The sequence below is a fragment of the Crocuta crocuta genome, unplaced genomic scaffold (assembly GCF_008692635.1).
Source record: "Crocuta crocuta isolate KB4526 unplaced genomic scaffold, BGI_CrCroc_1.0 scaffold6, whole genome shotgun sequence".
Classification (NCBI taxonomy): domain Eukaryota; kingdom Metazoa; phylum Chordata; class Mammalia; order Carnivora; family Hyaenidae; genus Crocuta; species Crocuta crocuta.
Genome location: NW_027531917.1, coordinates 5,409,044 through 5,428,205, shown reverse-complemented (window position 1 = coordinate 5,428,205; position 19,162 = coordinate 5,409,044). Strand labels below are relative to the sequence as shown.

At 36.9% G+C, this 19,162-nt stretch overlaps 1 protein-coding gene across 3 annotated transcripts in view; it reads left to right on the top strand.

Annotated features, from left to right (window-relative positions):
• The window catches only part of LOC144240513 (ephrin type-A receptor 6), an 877,144-nt gene that overhangs the window by 579,582 nt on the left and 278,400 nt on the right, over window positions 1-19,162 (top strand). For 2 of the 3 annotated variants that reach the window (XM_077774886.1, XM_077774887.1), the window contains exon 8: window positions 13,375-13,537. In XM_077774886.1, the coding sequence (XP_077631012.1) occupies window positions 13,375-13,537 (163 nt within the window). Of the gene's footprint in view, window positions 1-12,921; window positions 12,970-13,374; window positions 13,538-19,162 lie in introns of all 3 variants that reach the window. The other variant, XM_077774885.1, reaches the window with a different exon arrangement.

Genomic DNA, 19,162 nt, shown 5'->3' with positions numbered 1-19,162 from the left:
CTTTTTTTCAACTTCCTCCTTTTCTATAATTGTCTTCTAATTCACCTATTCTCCTTTCTGCCTCTTCAATCTGTGCATTGGACGCCTCCATTTTATTATGCATCTCATTTATAGCATTTTTTAATTCATCACAAATATTTTTAAGCTCCATAGTCTTTGTAACAATAGTTTTCTCTGCTGTCTTCCATGCCGTTTTCAACCCCAGAAATCAATTTTATGACTATTGTTCTAAATTCTTGTTCAGTTATGTTGTTTATATCTGTTTTGAGCAGTTCTTTAGCTGTCAACTCTTCCTGGAATTTCTTTGGAGGAGAGTTCTTCCATTCCATCATTTTGGTTAGCTTTCTATCTCTTGTTTAAAGGCTTGTTATGCACTTTGCACCAGTGAGTGCTGCTGTACCAAGGCTCTTTGACTGTCCAGGGCCTGTCCATTCAGAAAGTGTTCTTTGAATGGTGTCTCTTGGTCTTTTTTACTGAGACCTTGGTCATTTTATTTTCCTACTCATAGTGGTATTTGGGACTCTCCATCATGTGTACTTTGGATTGTTTTTTTGAGGTAGCTCTGGAAAACAGACAAACACACAGGGAACAAAGGCCCACAAACGTACAGACAAATCCAACACACATGTAAACCAAAAGGAAAAGAAAAAGAAATAAAAGAAGGGAAAAAAAGACGAAGGAGGAAAAACAAATAATAAAAGTAAAAAAAAAGAAGAAAGAAAAAAGATGAAAAGAAAAGAAAAAACCCAAAAGACAAAGCACAGTCTAAAAGCATAAAATCAGAATTCCAGCTACAAATAAAGAGCCAGATGGATGCAGTGCTGATGGAAGAGCATATACAAAGAGAGAAATGACCGGGTGGGGAGGAAGCAAAAAAGGAAGAGAAATGACCAGGCAGAGAGACTAAGAGGCTTAATTCAGAGAGAGAAAGAGGAGACTATGGTTAAGAGGTGAGGAATGTGAAAAGAAGATAATGTTACTCAGAGAAACTAAATAGTCTGATTACTCCAGAGACAGATAGAAAGGTAGCAGTGGAGGTGTAGAATATACATCTAGAGGATGGATTCAATGTGACTGTTTAAGCAAACCAGTGACCAGAGTGCCCAGTCCAGCAGAGAGGAGAAATTTGAATAAGACAAGGGAAAATATATCTGAATAGAAAGAACTGATCTAGAATTAATCACGGTAGTGCATCCATGTTGGTCCTGCCCCAGACTCCGGTTAAAAAAAAAAAAAAAAAAGGCAGCCCTCTAGCGGGGATGGGCATGGTTTGGTGTAGCCAGATCTTAGCCTCCACTGCGTCCTGAGAGCCGCTCCCTGAGGTCCTGCCTTGGTGTTTTTGGGGAGAAAAATGGCAGCGCCCCAGTCCCCTCTCAAACCAAGCATTGCAATTCACTCTTTTGGGTCTGATCTCCTTGTGCCATGGGTGTAGCCGAGGTGGGCTGTGCTCTATATCCCAAGCCATGCCTCATTTCCCCCATCTTACTCCGCATGCCCTGTTCATACCGCCCTAAATATAAACCTGCAGGCTGAGTCGCTCTGAGCAGTTTCAAGTCTCTCGCCACCCCACTGGGAATCGAGCTGAGCCAGAAGAGCGGTGAAGCAGCATCAGGTGTGCCGCTTCCTCTCCAGGTAGAGCTGGTGAGCAGAGGAGCGTTTTCTCCCGGGGTCGCCTGGGACCAGTGCATCCCTCTCAAGGTCAGCTGGACAGCTGGAAACCAGATCCATCTGTGTCCTGAGCCGAGGTTTTTCTCTTCTCCAGCGACAGTGACAGTGTCTTCAGGAGTTTTGGCCGCTCTTTCTTTTTTCCCCTAGACTCATCGCGGCTCCCCGCAAAGGGGGATCCCCCCACCCTGTGTCTCTGGTCCCAGCCCAATTTTATCTTCCCCAGTTCGCACTCAAGGTTTTCTCAGCGGACTTTGTCTCCTTTTCCTCCCAAACTCCTGGATTCTGTAAGGGTTCCTATGACTTCAGGCCTTCTCCATTTGAGAGATGGAGGTGAGTGAAATGTATGGAGCTCCCTACTTCTCCGCCATCTTGCCTCCTCTCCACCTTTTCACATTTTAAAAACAGAATACAAATATAATTACAGTATACGAAAAAGAAGAAAAATTCTCAGCTTCATATCTACCAAAAACCTAAGTCAGATGTGATAATGTTTAACAGCTGCACGTTAATAGCCATTCCATTAAAGAACAAAGGAAAATAAAGTTCCTGCTTTTACTTTTACTGTGCAACTGTCCACTAAAGAACTTAGCATTGCAATAAGTAAGAGATTTTCCTTTTGGTTTCTACAGTAAAATGTGATAGATTTATTCTTACATTTTTGTGCACAATTTTTTGTCATATACTCAAGTATTATAAGGTTTCTGTTACTATAGTAACTGGAATATTTTAAAGTATAATGTTAAGTGGTCATTGCTAGTATGTAGGAAAGCTGCTGATAATTGTATATTGGCTAACTGACTCCACTTACTAGTTCTAAATCTTTTCCGTTAATTCTCTAGGGATTTCTAGGTAGACAATAATAAATGGCTTATTACTTCAATCACTAGGAGAGACAGTTCCCACATATTAAGAAAAAAAATATTGCTTTTAAGTTTCAGTAAGATAATTAAGTTATATTTTAGGAACTACCTTTCTGTATACCTTATGGTTTGGCTAGAGTAGAATAAGATTTTTTCTTTCTAAAGTTCTCTTAAAAAAGAATAGATTAGGGGAATCTGGGTGTCTCAGTTGGTTAAACGTCCAACTTCAGCTCAATAATGACCTCAGGGTTCGTGGGTTTGAGCCCTGCATCAGGCTCTGTGCTGATAGTTCAGAGCCTGGAGCCTGTCTTCAGATTCTATGTCGCCTTCTCTCTTTTTGCCCTTCCTCCACTAGTGCTCTGTCTATATTACTCTCTCTCAAGAATAAATAATATAAAATTTAAAAACATTAAAATAATAGATTAACAGTTCAATGGGATGGATCAAGCCAAAGAATAAAAGAATGGAAGTGGATGACTTTTTAGCATTATACACTATATTATGATTCTGCCTATTTTACAAGCATGCTATAACTTCAATTCCTGGATTCACATAGCTTATTCTAATGCTCTCTTTTGCAGGCCTTGCAACTACAGTGCATTAGGAGTTGATAACTCTCTCAGAGATTGATTTATTCTAATTAAATTAAAAAAGAAACTGAAGAACCAATCAGAATGTCTATGTATTAATTTTATAGAAGCCTGTTCTTTCCAGGAATAAATATATTTATATCTGCTTCTATAGCACTTGGGAATCCACATCAGCAATCAGAAGATTACATCATGAAAATAAAGATATGAGAGGCAAACTGGATGACTCAGTCAGTTAAGCACAGACTTGATTTTGGCCCAGGTCATGATCTCATGGTCCTGAGTTTGATTCCCATGTTGGGCTCTGTGCTGAGCATGGAGCCTGCTATGATTCTCTCTCCCTCTCTCTGCCCTTCCTCTGCTCTCATTCTCTAGACCAAGAAACAAACAAGCAAACAGGTACAAAGTAAAGATATGAAAAGTCTTAGGAAATCTTTTAGCCAGGATATGATATATAAGTACTTGCCCCACGTAGGGCTCATTCCTGTGGGAGTGACCTGTGAAATAGAATCCAGCAGATTGAGTGTCTCTTTCTCCTTTGGGATGCAGTTGTTACTCCCTAAGATCTAGTACTAAAGCTTTCCTTTTCCTAAGGTCATGTGAAATAACTTTCTTTCATTCAAGTATTTTCAGGATTTGCTAATATCACTGTGTAGGCCACAAGATTTTTCATAATCTTTCAAACTTTGTCTTTAGGCCATGCAATTCTTGGTTTAATAGGAAAAATATATCTTTGTTGTAGATAGTAAATAATGTTCTAAATGCGGTTTAAAATTGTTTAATTTTGAGAGAATTATTGTGGAAACACCTCCACAGGCTTCTGTCATATATTGTTTAATGAATGTGTGTGTGTGTGTGTGTGTGTGTGTGTGTGTGTGTGTGTGTGTTTGCATCTGTGACAGATAAGCAGGGTGAGAAAGACATATGTAGAACTGGAGAAAGACTAGGAATTAAAAAATGACTTAAGCAACTCCTAGCAGAGCCATTAAAGCCCACAGGCAATACTATTTTATTTTCTCAGGAATCTATAGCCTCAGTCTGTTAGAAAATAGTACAGGAACTTTACCTTTAGGTTAATTAGAACATTGGTAAAATAATAATAACAATTAATAGTAATAATAATTGTGATAGTAAAGTATTAATTTGGCCTATTTCTGATCATTTTAACATGCTATGACTTGAAAGGATAAAAGAAAATCTATCAATTCTTTAATCTGTCCTCTTAGTACTGTTCTGTGAATATAGCCATTCAGGTAACTTCATACATCAAAAATTCTAGAAAAATCTCCTAGACCTTATCAAATAAATTGTATTCCAAGTCCCAAACAAGAATATTTTATGTCCCAAGCAAGATTAGGTGCGTTATAAGCCCTCTGTATTTCCTGGAATCTGTCTACATTACATGCTATATAAAGAGAATAAAAATAAAAATAGGATTCATGGATGTATTAGCCAAAATACAAAATAATTTTATTGGGGTTCCTGGGTGGCTAAGTCAGTTGAGTGTCTAAGTCTTAGTTTCAGCTCAGGTCATGATCTCAGAGATCGTGAGTTTGAGCCCCACTTGGGCTCTGCACAGAGTCTGCTTGGTAGTCTCTCTCTCTCTCTCTCTCTCTCTCTCACACACACACACACACACATACACACACAAAGTAAATAAACTTAAAAAAGAAAAGAATTTTATCTTTAAAATAACTAGTTAAAATCTTTAACGTTGAGAATTGTCTCTGTCATTGAGGAATAATTTCTATAAAGATATTCTAATGCCATCAAATCATCATAGCCTGTGTTAAATTTAAAATTATTTCTAGTGATTAGATGATCAATAATGTAAAATGTAAAGATGCAACCTTAGCTCAAGTCTAATCTATAAGCATATTTGCCCTGGACATATCTGCCTTAACTGGATATAGTGAAAAAACACAATTTGAATAAAAACTACTAACTAATTAGGTGACTTGCTTTCTTAAGTTACTTATTCTTTCTTGACCAAGTTGATCATATGTTAAGTGAGAATAAAGATATTATCAGTTCTTGCTTCACAAGATTATTAAGAATATCTCATAAAGACTGTGTATTATAAAGGATTGCATAAATTATGGTTCTCTTATGATTCCTGATATATCTTTAGATCTAAATGTTGCAGGAAAAAGTCTAAAACATATATAATCCAGTTAATTTAAAATGAAAAAATAAGACAAAGAGGTAACATCTCACAGAAGTCTTACTAGACCCAGAGATTTTAAGAGAAGGCAAACCAGCTAAATGATGACCACTTTGTGGGCCCATTGAACCTACTTCCATTAGTGAGAGTGATTAGCCAAGAGGAGGCAAGGAGTGATGATAAGGAGTCACAGCAGAAGAGAGACTTGTATTTCTGACATAAAAATAATTATAGAAGTTAATTGGCTTAGTTGAAACTTTGGTGATTATTTAATCTATATCTGTTAGAGTGCCCAGAACCTTCCTTGAACATAGTGAGCATTCAATGTCTCTGGAATGAATGTACTATATGACTAAATTGAAGTCTTCAATGTGACTTGTATATAATACAAGTAGAACCAAGCCCAAGCCCAGGGTGAGAAAATTTCAACCTCAAATTCTCTACACGCTGCCTTTTGTTGATACAAGCCATGCAACCACTGACTTTATTTTATTTAAATTTTTTAATGTTTATTTTTGAGGGAGAGAGAGAGAGAGAGAATCTGAAGCAGGCTGCAGGCTCTGAGCTGTCAGCACAGAGCCCGACACAGGGCTCAAACTCATGGACCATGAGGTCATGACCTGAGCCAAAGTCAGATGCTTAACCAACTGAGCCACCCAGGCATCCTTGCAACACTGATTTTAGAAAGACACAGCCATAGAAATTGGGCACTTTAGCCTATTTCTTTTCACTAAATTGCAGTTTTTAGATTAAGTAATAACAGGGTCCAGAATCTGGTAAAAACATCCCTTTCAGTTACCATGAAGAGTTCACGTCTATAGAGATATGGTATTTTCAGTATTTTTGGCAATTGAAAGGTCTAATGTGACTTCCCCAAAAGCCTTGATTTTCAGCAGCTGGGAAGGAGCAATGCCTGACTCAAAGCTGTAGGATCTATGCATGAGAAGAGAACCATAAAGTGAAGGTCATTATCTCTAGAAATCAGTACATACGCATTCTGTTTGACAATGTCTGATGTTCACACTATTTGGTTCTGAATATATAAAATGGAAATTGTGTATATATATGTATTTTAATGACATACATAGCAATATATTAAAGTACATCATTACTAAATATTTTTTTTCTCACAATTGGTGCTATTATCCATGTTCATCCAGGAGAAATAGTGCAACAAGCTGTTTTACTTTAAGCAGCAACCATTAATGCAGAAGACAGTACGTTAATGCAATGCCAGTGCGTGCAACAATGAGCGTCCACTGTCCTATGCACAGTTCAGTGTGCTGTGCAACCAGAAGGGTTATGCCTTTGGAGCTTCAGTTGATACCATTTGTTTATTGCCTGACAACTTATCAGGAACCATAAAACTGTACAAGTGATAATCCTGGAGCTACTACAAAGAATTTAAAAATCATTTACCTTTGGAAATTAATAAATATTTAGCACTGATTGATAATATAAGTGCTATAAGTATAAGTATAAGTAATAATTATTACTAGAATAATTATTGTAATGAGAAATATGAGAAGATATTTGAAGAACCGGTTGATGTATGGGTCGGCATGTATATATCATATTGAAAATTCTATAATAGACCATGTGACGAAGAGTGCTACGGGCACGAAGATGATTGAGAAATAGTCGAGTTTAAAGCTCATCGAGAATTTTAGTGTTTGAATTGTCATTCAGTGTCAGTTTGAGATAATTGCTTCTTGTCCGGAGTAAATAAATATTAAGGCCGGAATTATAATAATGGCTAAAGCATAGGAAGTTGTAGTTTTTATGTAGTTAGGATACAAGTTGTTTTTATACATTTGAGTGTTAGCTATGATGATCGGCAAGAGTAGAATAAATATTGATGTTATAATAAGAGAGTTAAATAGATTTATTACTTTTATTTGGAGTTGCACCAATTTTTTGATTCCTAAGACCAACGGATCACTTCTATCCTATAAAAGTTGAAAAAACCATGTTTTTAAACATGGGGGCATGAATTAGCAGTTCTTGCGTACTTTTTCGGTAAACAAGAAGGTTCGATCTTCTATTATCAGATTCACAATCTGGTGTTTTGTGTTAAACTATGTTTACAGTAAATAGGTCCTAGAACGATCTTAGGATTGAGCGAGAGAAGTAGTAGTGGGAGGAGGTGTAGAGCTATTAGGGCATTTTCTCGTGTAAATGATGGCTTGATATTTTTAACATGGCTTGTTTGTTTCCCTCGTTGGGTAGTGATTAGTATATATAGAGAGTATAGGGCTGTGATGATGATGTTAGTTCCTATGAGGGCGATGGTGGTATTGGATCATGAAAAAGATGCTATCACTACAAATAGCTCTCCTAGTAGGTTAATGGTTGGTGGAAGAGCTAGGTTTGCTAGACTGGCTAGTAGTCATCAGGCAGCTATTAGTGGTAATAGGGTTTGTAGTCCTCGTGCTAGAATTATGGTTCGGCTGTGTACGCGTTCGTAGTTTGAGTTTGCCAGGCAGAACAGTATGGATGACGTGAGTCCGTGGGCGATTATTAGGGCTGTTGCTCCTATGTAGCTTCATGGTGTTTGGATGAGCACTGCTACAATTACTAGGGCCATGTGGCTCACTGATGAGTATGCAATTAGGGATTTTAAGTCTGTTTGGCGTAAGCAAATAGAGCTTGTCATGATTATGCCCCACAGGGATAATATTAGGAATGGGTATGCTATTTGGCCGGTTAGGGGATTTAGTAGTACAGTAACGCGTATTATCCCGTAGCCCCCGAGCTTTAGAAGTACGGCTGCTAGGACTATTGATCCGGCAATAGGAGCTTCTACATGTGCTTTGGGAAGTCATAGGTGTAGTCCGTATAGGGGTATTTTTACTATGAAGGCCATTATGCATGCCAGCCACAGGAAAATGTTGGATCAAGTGGTTGAGATAGGTTTGACTCAGTATTGTGCGATTAGGAAATTTAGGGAGCCAGTTGTGTTTTGAATATATAACAGTGCGACTAATAAAGGTAGTGAGCCTACCAGGGTGTAGAACAGAAAGTATAGGCCTGCATTAAGTCGTTCTGTTTGATTGCCTCATCGTGTAGTAATAATTAGAGTGGGTACGAGTGTAGCTTCGAATAGGATGTAAAATATGATAAGTTCCGTGGCGGTAAATGTTATAATTAAAAATAGTTGGAGGAGGGTAAGTATAGTAATGTATAGTTTTTTTCGGGCGATGGTTTCTTTTGACAGGTGGTACTGGCTGGCTGTCAGTATTAGGGGTAGGAGTCAGGTTGTTAGTGCTAGTAGGGGCGCGGAGAGTGAGTCTGAGAAAAACAGTAATGAGAAGTTGAGGCTGTTGTCGTTGAATTGGTTGAGGTAGGATAGACTAATAAGGCTAATTAGTAGGCTGTGGGCTGTCGAGTTAATTCAGATTATATTGGACTTGGATAGTCAAGTAAGGGGAATTAGTATTATAGTTGGGATAATAATTTTTAGCATTGCAGAAGGTTCAGGTTTTGTACATAGTCAGTTCCATAGGTGTTAGAGACTATTACCAGCAGGGATAGGCCCAGGGCTGCTTCGCGGGCAGCAAACACTAAGAGGATGATAGGAGTCATGCTGGCTAGTGTAAAGTGGTTGTTTAAGATTACTACAGTCATTATAATGAATAGGGATAGTATTATGCCTTCTAAGCATAGTAGTGAGGATATAAGGTGTGATCGGTAAATTAACAGACCCAAGAGAGATACAGTGAAAGCTAAGAAGATATTAATATATACGATAGACATTTGATAATTATAGAATACCTATAATCTAATGAGTCGAAATCATTTGTTTTGTTTAAACTAATTATCATATTCAGTCCACTCTAGTCCTTTTTGGGTTCATTCGTATGCTAAGCTTGCGGCCAGGAGGGAGATTAATAAGAGGGCCATGGTGAGCATGGTTGATAGATTATTTGTTTGTGAGGCCCATGGAAGAGGGAGTAGTAGTGCGATTTCTAGGTCGAATAGCAGGAATGTAATGGCGACTAGGAAAAATTTTATTGAGAAGGGTAGGCGAGCCGACCCCATTGGATCAAAGCCACACTCATATGGACTTGCTTTTTCTGCGTATACGTTTAGTTGGGGCAGTCAGAATGCGATTAGTACTAGTAGTGCGGATAGTGTTGTGTTGATGAGGAGGGTTATTATTATGTTTATTATTTCTTTTCGGGTTGAACCGAAACTAATTGATTGGAAGTCAATTGTACTAGTTGATACTAAAGAAATAAGACCCTCATCAATAAATGGAGACATATAGGAACAGTCATACTACGTCTACAAAGTGTCAGTATCAGGCGGCAGCTTCGAATCCAAAGTGGTGGCTGGATGTGAAGAGGTATTTTCGTTGGCGGAGGAAGCATACAATAAGGAAAGTAGATCCAATAATGACATGCAGTCCGTGGAACCCTGTGGCTATGAAGAAAGTGGATCCATACACGCCGTCAGAGATTGTAAAGGATGTTTCGTAGTATTCTGAGGCTTGAAGTAAGGTGAAATACACTCCTAGAGAAATGGTGATAAATAGGGCTTGAAGTATGTGTTTGCGGTTGCCTTCTATTAGGCTGTGGTGGGCTCAGGTAATAGATACGCCGGAAGCTAGTAGTACTGAGGTGTTTAGCAGCGGGACTTCTAGGGGGTTTAAAGGGATGATTCCTGTGGGGGGCCAACATCCCCCAAGCTCAGGTGTTGGGGCAAGGCTTGAGTGATAAAAGGCTCAGAAGAAACCTGCGAATTACTTATATAAGTAATTCTTATTACTTATACTTTATATTACCATATAAACTTATGGAGTATAGATACTGCAGTACTTAGAGCAAAACTTGTAGACTTACATCGTATATTTGAAAAGATATACTGACAATGAATGAGTTAAGCATGAAATGCCAGAAGTTAGAAGGCTACATAATTAACACAAAGAAAGTAGAAAGACGAAAGAAATTTATGGTCAGAGCAGATATTAAATGTAATACAAAACAAAGATGCAATTAGATTAACAAAGCCAAAAGTTGGTTCAAACCTCTGGAAAGTTTGATCAAGGAAAGAACTACAAAAATAAATAGTGTTAAGAATGCAAAAGCTATTTCACTATGGATTTAGCAAAGACAAAAAACACATTTAAGAGTTTTATGAATAATGGGATGTATTATCTAGCGAATTGAAGACACACATGTCATAAAACTAGCAATTCCATCGTGGCACAAACTCCAGAAAAACTTGTACACATATCCTACTCAAACATGTCCACAGTTCAGCCTTTGAGGATGAATAAATATATCTAGATGGTTCTGTGGCAAAGGACGGTCTCTACCCAGTGACAACTGCTTAGAATTGGAATTGATATGTTGGCAGAAAGACAATTAGCCAAAGTTCTGGGACACTAGTGCTCTGTGCTTGTAATGAATAAGTGCTAACCTGACTTCCCAGGATCTTGGAAATGCCAGGAGAGAGCTGTTGTACCCTCAAAAGAGGAACTCTTGTGACTGATGCCTTCTGAGTCCTCCTCTCTGGCAGTCTGAGACCTGGCGAGATGTTAAGATAAGGCAGGCCATCACCACACTGCTGTCATTTAAGCTGAGGAACCATGTACGCACATTTCCTACTTGGGGATTTTTATTCCAGAGATGTAACTACAGATATAATTTTGTATATAACAGCAGAAATGCTGAAAGCTGTTTGCAAAAGGTGTCCTTTACTCTCTGTAACTTTATCTAGTAAGAAATTACTATTTAGCTACATTTTGATGAAGCAACAAAGACATAATGTGTAATTGGTGGGCTGCCAGTCTAAGAGTAGATTTTTGAAATCCGTATCTTCTCTCTTCAAGGATAAGACAAAATTTATTTTTTCACTGCTTTAAAAATTTTTTGTCAGTCATCATTTCATATTGTGACCTACCACTCAAAATTGACCATAACACTTACATTGCAGGAAATTCTGTGAAAGGCGGAATATTCTCCTCTTGTATGTGAGATTGAAAATCCAAAAATTTTGCAGATTTCTACCAGAAACAATATCATTTCTTTGAATAACACACAAGCAGGTTTTTTTTCTCTCTACAATATGAGTGTTAAGCCCCTTAATTATAAAGGGCTTGATCTTAGCTCCTTGTTTTAGCCCTTAATTAATTACTACCATTAATGATTTTATAGGCTTTATTTCTTTGGATTTTATGCTAGATAGATATTTATTTACTTCCTAATCTCAAAATTACTTAGAAGTAAATATAAACAGCAATTTGTCTTTTTGCCTTTTTTAGTTAAAATGTTGCTATTGTTAACTCACTTTTTCTTTGTATTTTGTGTTTAATAAATAGTTCTATTTAGGGTATAGATGGTAAATTCAATTCCTCAGCTAGACTCAGAATAACCACGTAGCATATAATGCTCTGACAAATAGAGCCATAAAATTTTTAAACGATCTTTAAGATTAGGATATTTTTCTGAAAAGTAGCTTAAGGGAAATGATTTCTGTAGTTTTAAATCTTAAAGCATTACCAGCAAATAAATGGAATTTGACACTTTCTACACATGTGTAGATTGTTATAACTCCGTTTGTTAGTCTGGAAGATCTGAACAACAGAGATTGTCAGGCAAAGGCTAAATGAAATCTTGACGGGTATATTAGAGATAGAATTTAGGCATCACATGAGTGATTCAATTAATGATCTTGAAAGTCGCTTCTATCCCTGAGAATCTCTATCTTTAGATTTATGAGAATAGTGGAGAATTAACATAAGGACCTGGTGGCCTAATTTGACTCATGAATTTAGAAGAGTTATTCGTACAAATACAGTGTTTTTCACCTATTAAAATGTCATTATAAAATTATTGAACAGTAACATTGTACAAAAATAGTATTAAGTTTAATCTGCCTCCATTGCCAGCACATTGTGGACAGTCTCTTATATGCATGGATGAAATGAACTATCCTGAGCTGGTGGGCAAGAGAGCCCCCTTAAAAGACCCTGACTGACCAGATCATTCGATCAGCTGTGGTGAACCATTCCCTTTAGTGAGGGGAGGTAGTTTGGCAGTTAACGCAGGTGACTGGAAACCAAGGCTCCAGCCCTGCCTCTGATTCCATGGGTGTGGTACGTCTTTCATACATTCCTGTGTCTTTAATGCTCCTTCATGGGCAGAATATTTTAAACCATCATCACAATGTTTTACATCTTTTAAATTTTTTTTTATGTTTTATTTATTTTTGAGAGAGAGAGAGACAGAGTGAGTAGGGGAGGGTCAGAGAGAGAGGGGGATACAGAATCTGAAACAGGCTCCAGGTCCTGAGCTAGCTGTCAGCACAGAGCCCGACGTGGGGCTCAACCCACAAACTACGAGATTATGACCTGAGCTGAAGTCGGACACTTAACAGACTTAGCCACCCAGGCGCCCCTACATCTTAAAAAAATAATAAACTGTGATATCCGGGGCGGGGGGTGGGGGGGGTAGAGTCAGTTTTCCCTTAAGGGTCAATTTTTATGGTTTCATGTTTCAAGTTGGAGTCAACTTCAGTCTTCAGTTTTTAAAGACAAGGACATCGCTGAGTTTTGGAACAAAGCAATTGATTCAGGATAAAATACTTCAAATTAAAAAAAAAACAATTAATTTATTTTTCCTTTCACCCACAGGTCTACCCACGGATAGCGCCGGCATTTTGGCACTACCTGCGGGTAGAAGTGAGTAGCGGGTACTTGAACTCTCCCACCCTTGCTCCTTGCACTCTGCTGGTGTGGTCTGATCTGATGTGCCCATTTTGCTCCAGGTGCAGCTGCCATTCTGTGTAAACGTGCTCTCACGCCACCACCATTCTTTAGAGTTGGATCAAAAATCCAAATCACCAAAAATACAAGTGCAAGTTTATATAAGATAATCATCTTTCTCAATAAATCTTCAAATCAAGACCATATCATATACATCATAATGATAAATTAGTGCTAAATTATGGAAAGCCATGCTTACACCTCTTTTTAATCAATATTTTTGATAGTCAGAGCATAATTCCTCAGCTTAATTTGGGCATATCCCTGGAAAAAAGTGGGATAACTCTACTTCATTTCCTTTCTCCTCTTTTCTATCCCCAGGAGCACGAGCAGCTCACCTACTCCTCCACGAGGTCAAAGGCGCCCAGTGTCATCATCACGGGCCTCAAGCCAGCCACCAAGTACATATTTCATATCCGAGTGAGGACTGCAACAGGATACAGTGGCTACAGCCAAAAGTTCGAATTTGAAACAGGAGATGAGAGTAAGTTTTACACAAACATATAAATAAGATGTGAAGTTAGTACCATTCCAATTGGACCTGAGTTAAAAACCTAATGTTCCCAATTGTGAATAGTCTCATCAAACGAGGTTCTGTTCATGTAAATACTCATATAGTGCTATCATTAAATACCTCCATGAAATGCCCTGTTCTACCACAATTGTAATGTAGCCCAAATACATTTCTTTATACAGAATTCATCACTCACCCTGGAACATAGGGTCTCAGTGGGTGGTGTTAGCCTAATTGTTTGCCAGTCTTGGCATCATAATATGATACTAATGAAAACTTGGAAGAGAATAAAGCCATGAGCACATGATTTTAGCAACTAGTTCAAAATTGTGCAGCTTTGGCTTATTATCTCAGATCAGTAAAATCAGTGGTCAGAAGGAAAACTCTACTGAAATGTACATTATAATTTTAAATATAGACACATAGGCTTAATTAGAACCTCAGATTAGTTCCATAGTCTCAATGTGTTGAAAATCAAAATGGGAGTTGGAGGTGAGGTGTTCCAATATCACGTAACACAGGCTTTGGAATGTCTGATTCATTCTAAATCCTGCTCTGCCATTAAATTCATTTTTTTGCTTTTAGAAACCTATCTTACTGCTATCGTTGTAAAGATTAATACGGGTAGCTTTTGCAATGTTCCTCTATGGAAAATGTTCAAATATCTAATCATAATAAAAATCTTTTCCCGTCATTGCAAAAATACCCATATTTATATAAGAATTCAAGAATAGCAAATTTATCATAAAAATTCTTTATAAATAACAGTAATAATAGCTACCATTTATTGAGCCTCTGATAAATGCCAGAAATTATGTGAACTATTTTATGTGTTATTTAAACCTTTCAACATCCAATGAGACAAATATTATTTCCCTAATTTTACTTATGAGAAAACAGAAACCTTGAGAAATAGAGCAATTCATCCAGCTATATACAGCCAATGAGAAGCTAAGTTAAAATTTGTAAATGAGGGCTATCTTCTTCCAAGGTATCTTCTGCCTGCACTCTGAACAACTCCACCATCCTGTTAATGTTCTTTCATTTGAATTATTAAAAAGTGCTAATAGTAAGACAACTAAACAGGCCACAATTCCTCCAATGTATCACTCCCTCAAAATGAAGCAATTTGGATGGAAGGAGTGTTATTTTTATATTGATGAACAGGATCAATTCATAAGAACTTCCTCATTAACACTATACTTAACCAAAAAGTAGCAACATAATTAAGAAACACAGCTTAGGGAGAGAAAGTAAACCAATGAATAAAAAGAACACTTATAACCTGGATGTTTAACATCAGTGATAATCATTTATAATCTTGTGGACACTATTGACTTCTCAAGCTAGAGATGAAATTATTGGGAGTAGACTGTAATTACCACTAAACATAATTCCATAATTAAGAACAATATAAAAATATTCAAAGTGCCATCCCTGCTATGTCCTGTTGACTGTTTTCCCCCATTTATATGTCAAGACTTAACCTAGATGCGAGCTAAAAGATGCAATTCAAGGGAAATTTGTTGCAGGAAAAGTTCTGTCATTGTGTTGTTCAGACTGTGTGTATTACATTCCTGCATCTCTGTTTTCTTACTTTATTTCACAGATGAGGAAATTTACCTAACTTTTTAAAAAGTATGACATTTTTGAGTCATATCATTAAGTCAAAAACATACTCTCAGAATTATAGGGCTAAATCTAGAAAAGTCATTTGTCTATATCTGGGACTTCTAGAGAAACTAATCTAGTTTAATTTTTAAAAAAGTTCTGATCTAAATATGAAAAATTTAATTTGGTTTAACTTTAAATTTCAACTCATTGTACTTTTAGGACTAGAAATCTTTCAGATGTTATGTAAAAAAGAAGTACTTTGAAACTTATCAGAAAAGGTCCCTTACTCACCAATGACTCAATGCAATATTTATTCACCCAACAAAAATGTATACCACCCTTAATATGTGCCATACTCTGTGTGAGGCACTGGGGAAAAAAAGTATTTATAAGACCAACAGCCTTTGCCTTCACATAATTTATACTGTAGATTTATGGGAAGGAACTTAAAATTTAGTTTAAAAATACCAGGTTACTGACATGTACTATCATAAAGATATGCAAAGGGTGCTGAGAGCAGAGGGAAGAAGCCCTAATTTAGCATAAGTGGGTCATGACTGGATCTGGTGGAAAGTGAGAAGCTGGGGTTTATTCTCAAAACAGGAGTAGTAAAGAAATAGCAAAAACGCTGAGACCTGAAATAGCATGAACAATTTAAAGAGCAAATAATTTGGTGTGGCCTCAGTGAGGAGACATCCAGGTAAATGAAGGGAACTAAGGGCAGAGTGTTATACAAGGGCCAATAGGAAGGTGCTCTATGGCCATGTGAACGAGGTTGAGCATCCTGATGACACTGAGGATCCATAAGAGGGTTTTAATTAGGGAGTAACATGACAGGTAAGATGTGCAAGACTCCATGCTGAGCAATTCACACAAATTATCTTTGTAATTTTGACAAGATTATTTCTCCTTCTAGAGACATAAGTAGCTTTACCAAAATCGGATAATCAAATGAGGGGAGGTGCAGAACTGGAACCCTAGAGCCATCTGACAGTGGTAGCCACAGACAACAAAAACCCTGTTCTGAATCACTGATTCATAAATGACATGAAAGATGCTTTTATTAGATCCTTGAAGAGACAAAATGTCTGAGAAAAATCTGAAAAATGTGTTTGTCTAAACCCGGATTTGGAGTACATAGTATGGCTCTCAAGTCAATTTACAGCCCAGGAGAAAATCATTTAAAGGATCATTTTTTATCTGGTTAGTTTTAAATTACATGTTCAAAGCATGCTATTAATATCCAGACGAGAACTTCAGTGAAAAATGTCATAGAAGGATATGGGCAGGTTTACTGTAAGTCCAGGTATATAGAATATGAATCCCAAGCTACAGTCTTTCTCTCTTCATACCCTCCTAGCTTATCTTTTCTAATTTTTATAGATTTTGTTTCCTGAGTAGTGCCTGAACAACGTTCTCTCTTTTGTATTCTATTTAATTAACTAACTTGATAATACATGCCTAGAGATGAGGTGTGTTGGTGAAGAAAGATTAGGTTCTCTCATTTGACGGTCTGGTTCAAATTTTTTTTAAGTAAGCAAAGTGAAGTAGTTTACAATTTAATTCTCTCTAGCCATATTTGTTTTACTTGGTTCCAGTTTTAGTTTGCCAATAAAATAATAATATAAAATATGAACATATTTTCAAAATCATAATAATCTCTTTTTTTACTGTTTTATTTATTTTATTTTGAAAGCGAGAAGGAGAGGGACAGAGAGAATCCCAAGCAGGCTCCACACAGAGAGTGCAGAGCCTGACATGGGTCTCTAGGTGGAGTTCAATCTCATGACCCTGAATTCATGACCTAAGCCAAAATCAAGTCAGCCACTTAACGAACTGAGCCACCCAAGCACCTCAGAATCATAATATGTTAACCCACTAGTGTTCTACCATTATAGTGGCATCTGAACAGCAGTCACAGTGACCCCTCTTGCTCTTACAGACCCAAAGTTGGATGATTTTCTAGAGTTAGATTATGTGGTGGAAACTGGATAACCAAATGTAAAGATTACTAATTTTGACTTATAGCATTATAAACAGAGCTTACTTAAATTAGACTTGTTGGTTTCCTTTCTCCCAAGGTCTATAGAATAATCTCATTACATATGTGTATATGGAGAGATAAATAAATGATTGATAGATAGATAGATAGATATAGATTATTGATTGATAAATATATAAATAAATAGGTAGATAGATAATCATTCTTATATAGTCACAAAAGACTTTTCTGTTTTAATCCTGGCATTTCTTATGTCTGCTAATCTCTCTTTGGACAAGGAATGTACATGTGGTTCAGTGGGTTAATTGTTTGATTCTTAATTTAGGCTCAGGTCATGACCTCACAGAGCTTGCTTGGGATTCTCTCTATCAGCCCCTCTCTCTCTATCTCACAAAATAAATAAATAATCTTTTAAAAAATTGTACAGAAAAATACTGTGTCCATTAACAGCACTTATTGAGTGTCCATTGTGTACTGGCCTTTTCAATAGGCCAATAAATTACAATACAATAGAATCAGTAGTGAGAAAGTAAGAATATATAAACATTCCATGTGGATCTTCTATTTATTTGTTTATTCATTCATTCATTCATTCATTCAAAGTTAGTTAACATACAGTGCAATAATGGTTTTAGGTATCCCTAAAAATAGAATTTAGGGATTCATCACTTACATATAATACCCAGTGCTCATCCCATCAAGTGCCTTTCTTATGGCCATCACCCATTTAGCCCATCTTCCCATCCAACATCCCTCTAGCAGCCCTCAGATTGTTCTCTGTATTTAAGAGTCTCTTATGGTTTGCCTCCCTGTCTGTTTTTATCTTATTTTTCTTTCTCTTCCCCCATGTTCATCTGTTCTGTTTCTTAAATTCCACATATGAATGAAATCATATATTTATCTTTCTCTGAAAAAAACATGAAAGATCGATGTCAGAAACTAATATAAGAATTTTTCCAAGTGCCTGGGTGGCTCAGTTGTTTGAGCGTTCAACTTCAGCTCAGGTCATGATCTCACAGTTTGAGTTCGAGCCCCGTGTCAGGCTCTGTGCTGACAGCTAGGAGCCTGGAGCCTGCTTCGGATCCTGTGTCTCCCTCTCTTTCTGCCCCTCTCCTTCTCGTGTTCTCTCTCTCTCTCTTTTTCAAAAATAAATAAACATTATAAAATTAAAATAAATTTTAAAAAATAATTTTTAATATTAAAATGAAACATATTAGGTCTCAAAGTATCAAACACACACACATACACAAACACAGATTAAGTACAGACCTTTTTGGCATAGACGAATAAAACAACAAGAAATCTTAACTACCTCATATTTAGTATAATTTCTGTCATTATTTCCTGGAGAAAATGTAGTTCTTTTCAATGGAGAAAGAAATGACAATTAAAATTAGAAAGTTATCTACATAACTGATAATATCCATATCCTTACAGACTTCTTTCCAAAAAGATATTTAATTCAATTTTTAACAATAATCTGTTAAAATTACACCTACATTTAAAAAAAAAGAAATAAAGAGGGGCATCTGGGTGGCTCAGTCAGTTAAGCTTCAACTTTGGCTCAGGTCATGATCTTGAAGTTTGCGGATTCAAGCCCCACATAGAGCTTTGTGCTGACAGTTCAAAGACTGGAGCCTACTTCAGATTCTGCAGCTCCCTCTCTCTCTGCTCCTCCTCTGCTCATGGTCTGTCTCTCTGTCTCTCAAAAATAAGTAAACATTAAAAAAAATTTTTTTAAAGAAATAAAGATAATCTAAAGATAAGGAAGTCAAACATTTGGTTATTTAAAACACCAAGACTTATCTAATATTCAAATGCATTTTGGAGTAGCAGAAAATAATTTCATGTGTACACTTTTAAAACCCAAATAAAACATATCCTGCTATATAGCAGCCAACTTGAGCAATTTCCTTAAATACAGGAAAAGAACTTGTGAAGTTATCAAAAGTGTCCAGAATCCATAGCTTAAAGCCAAG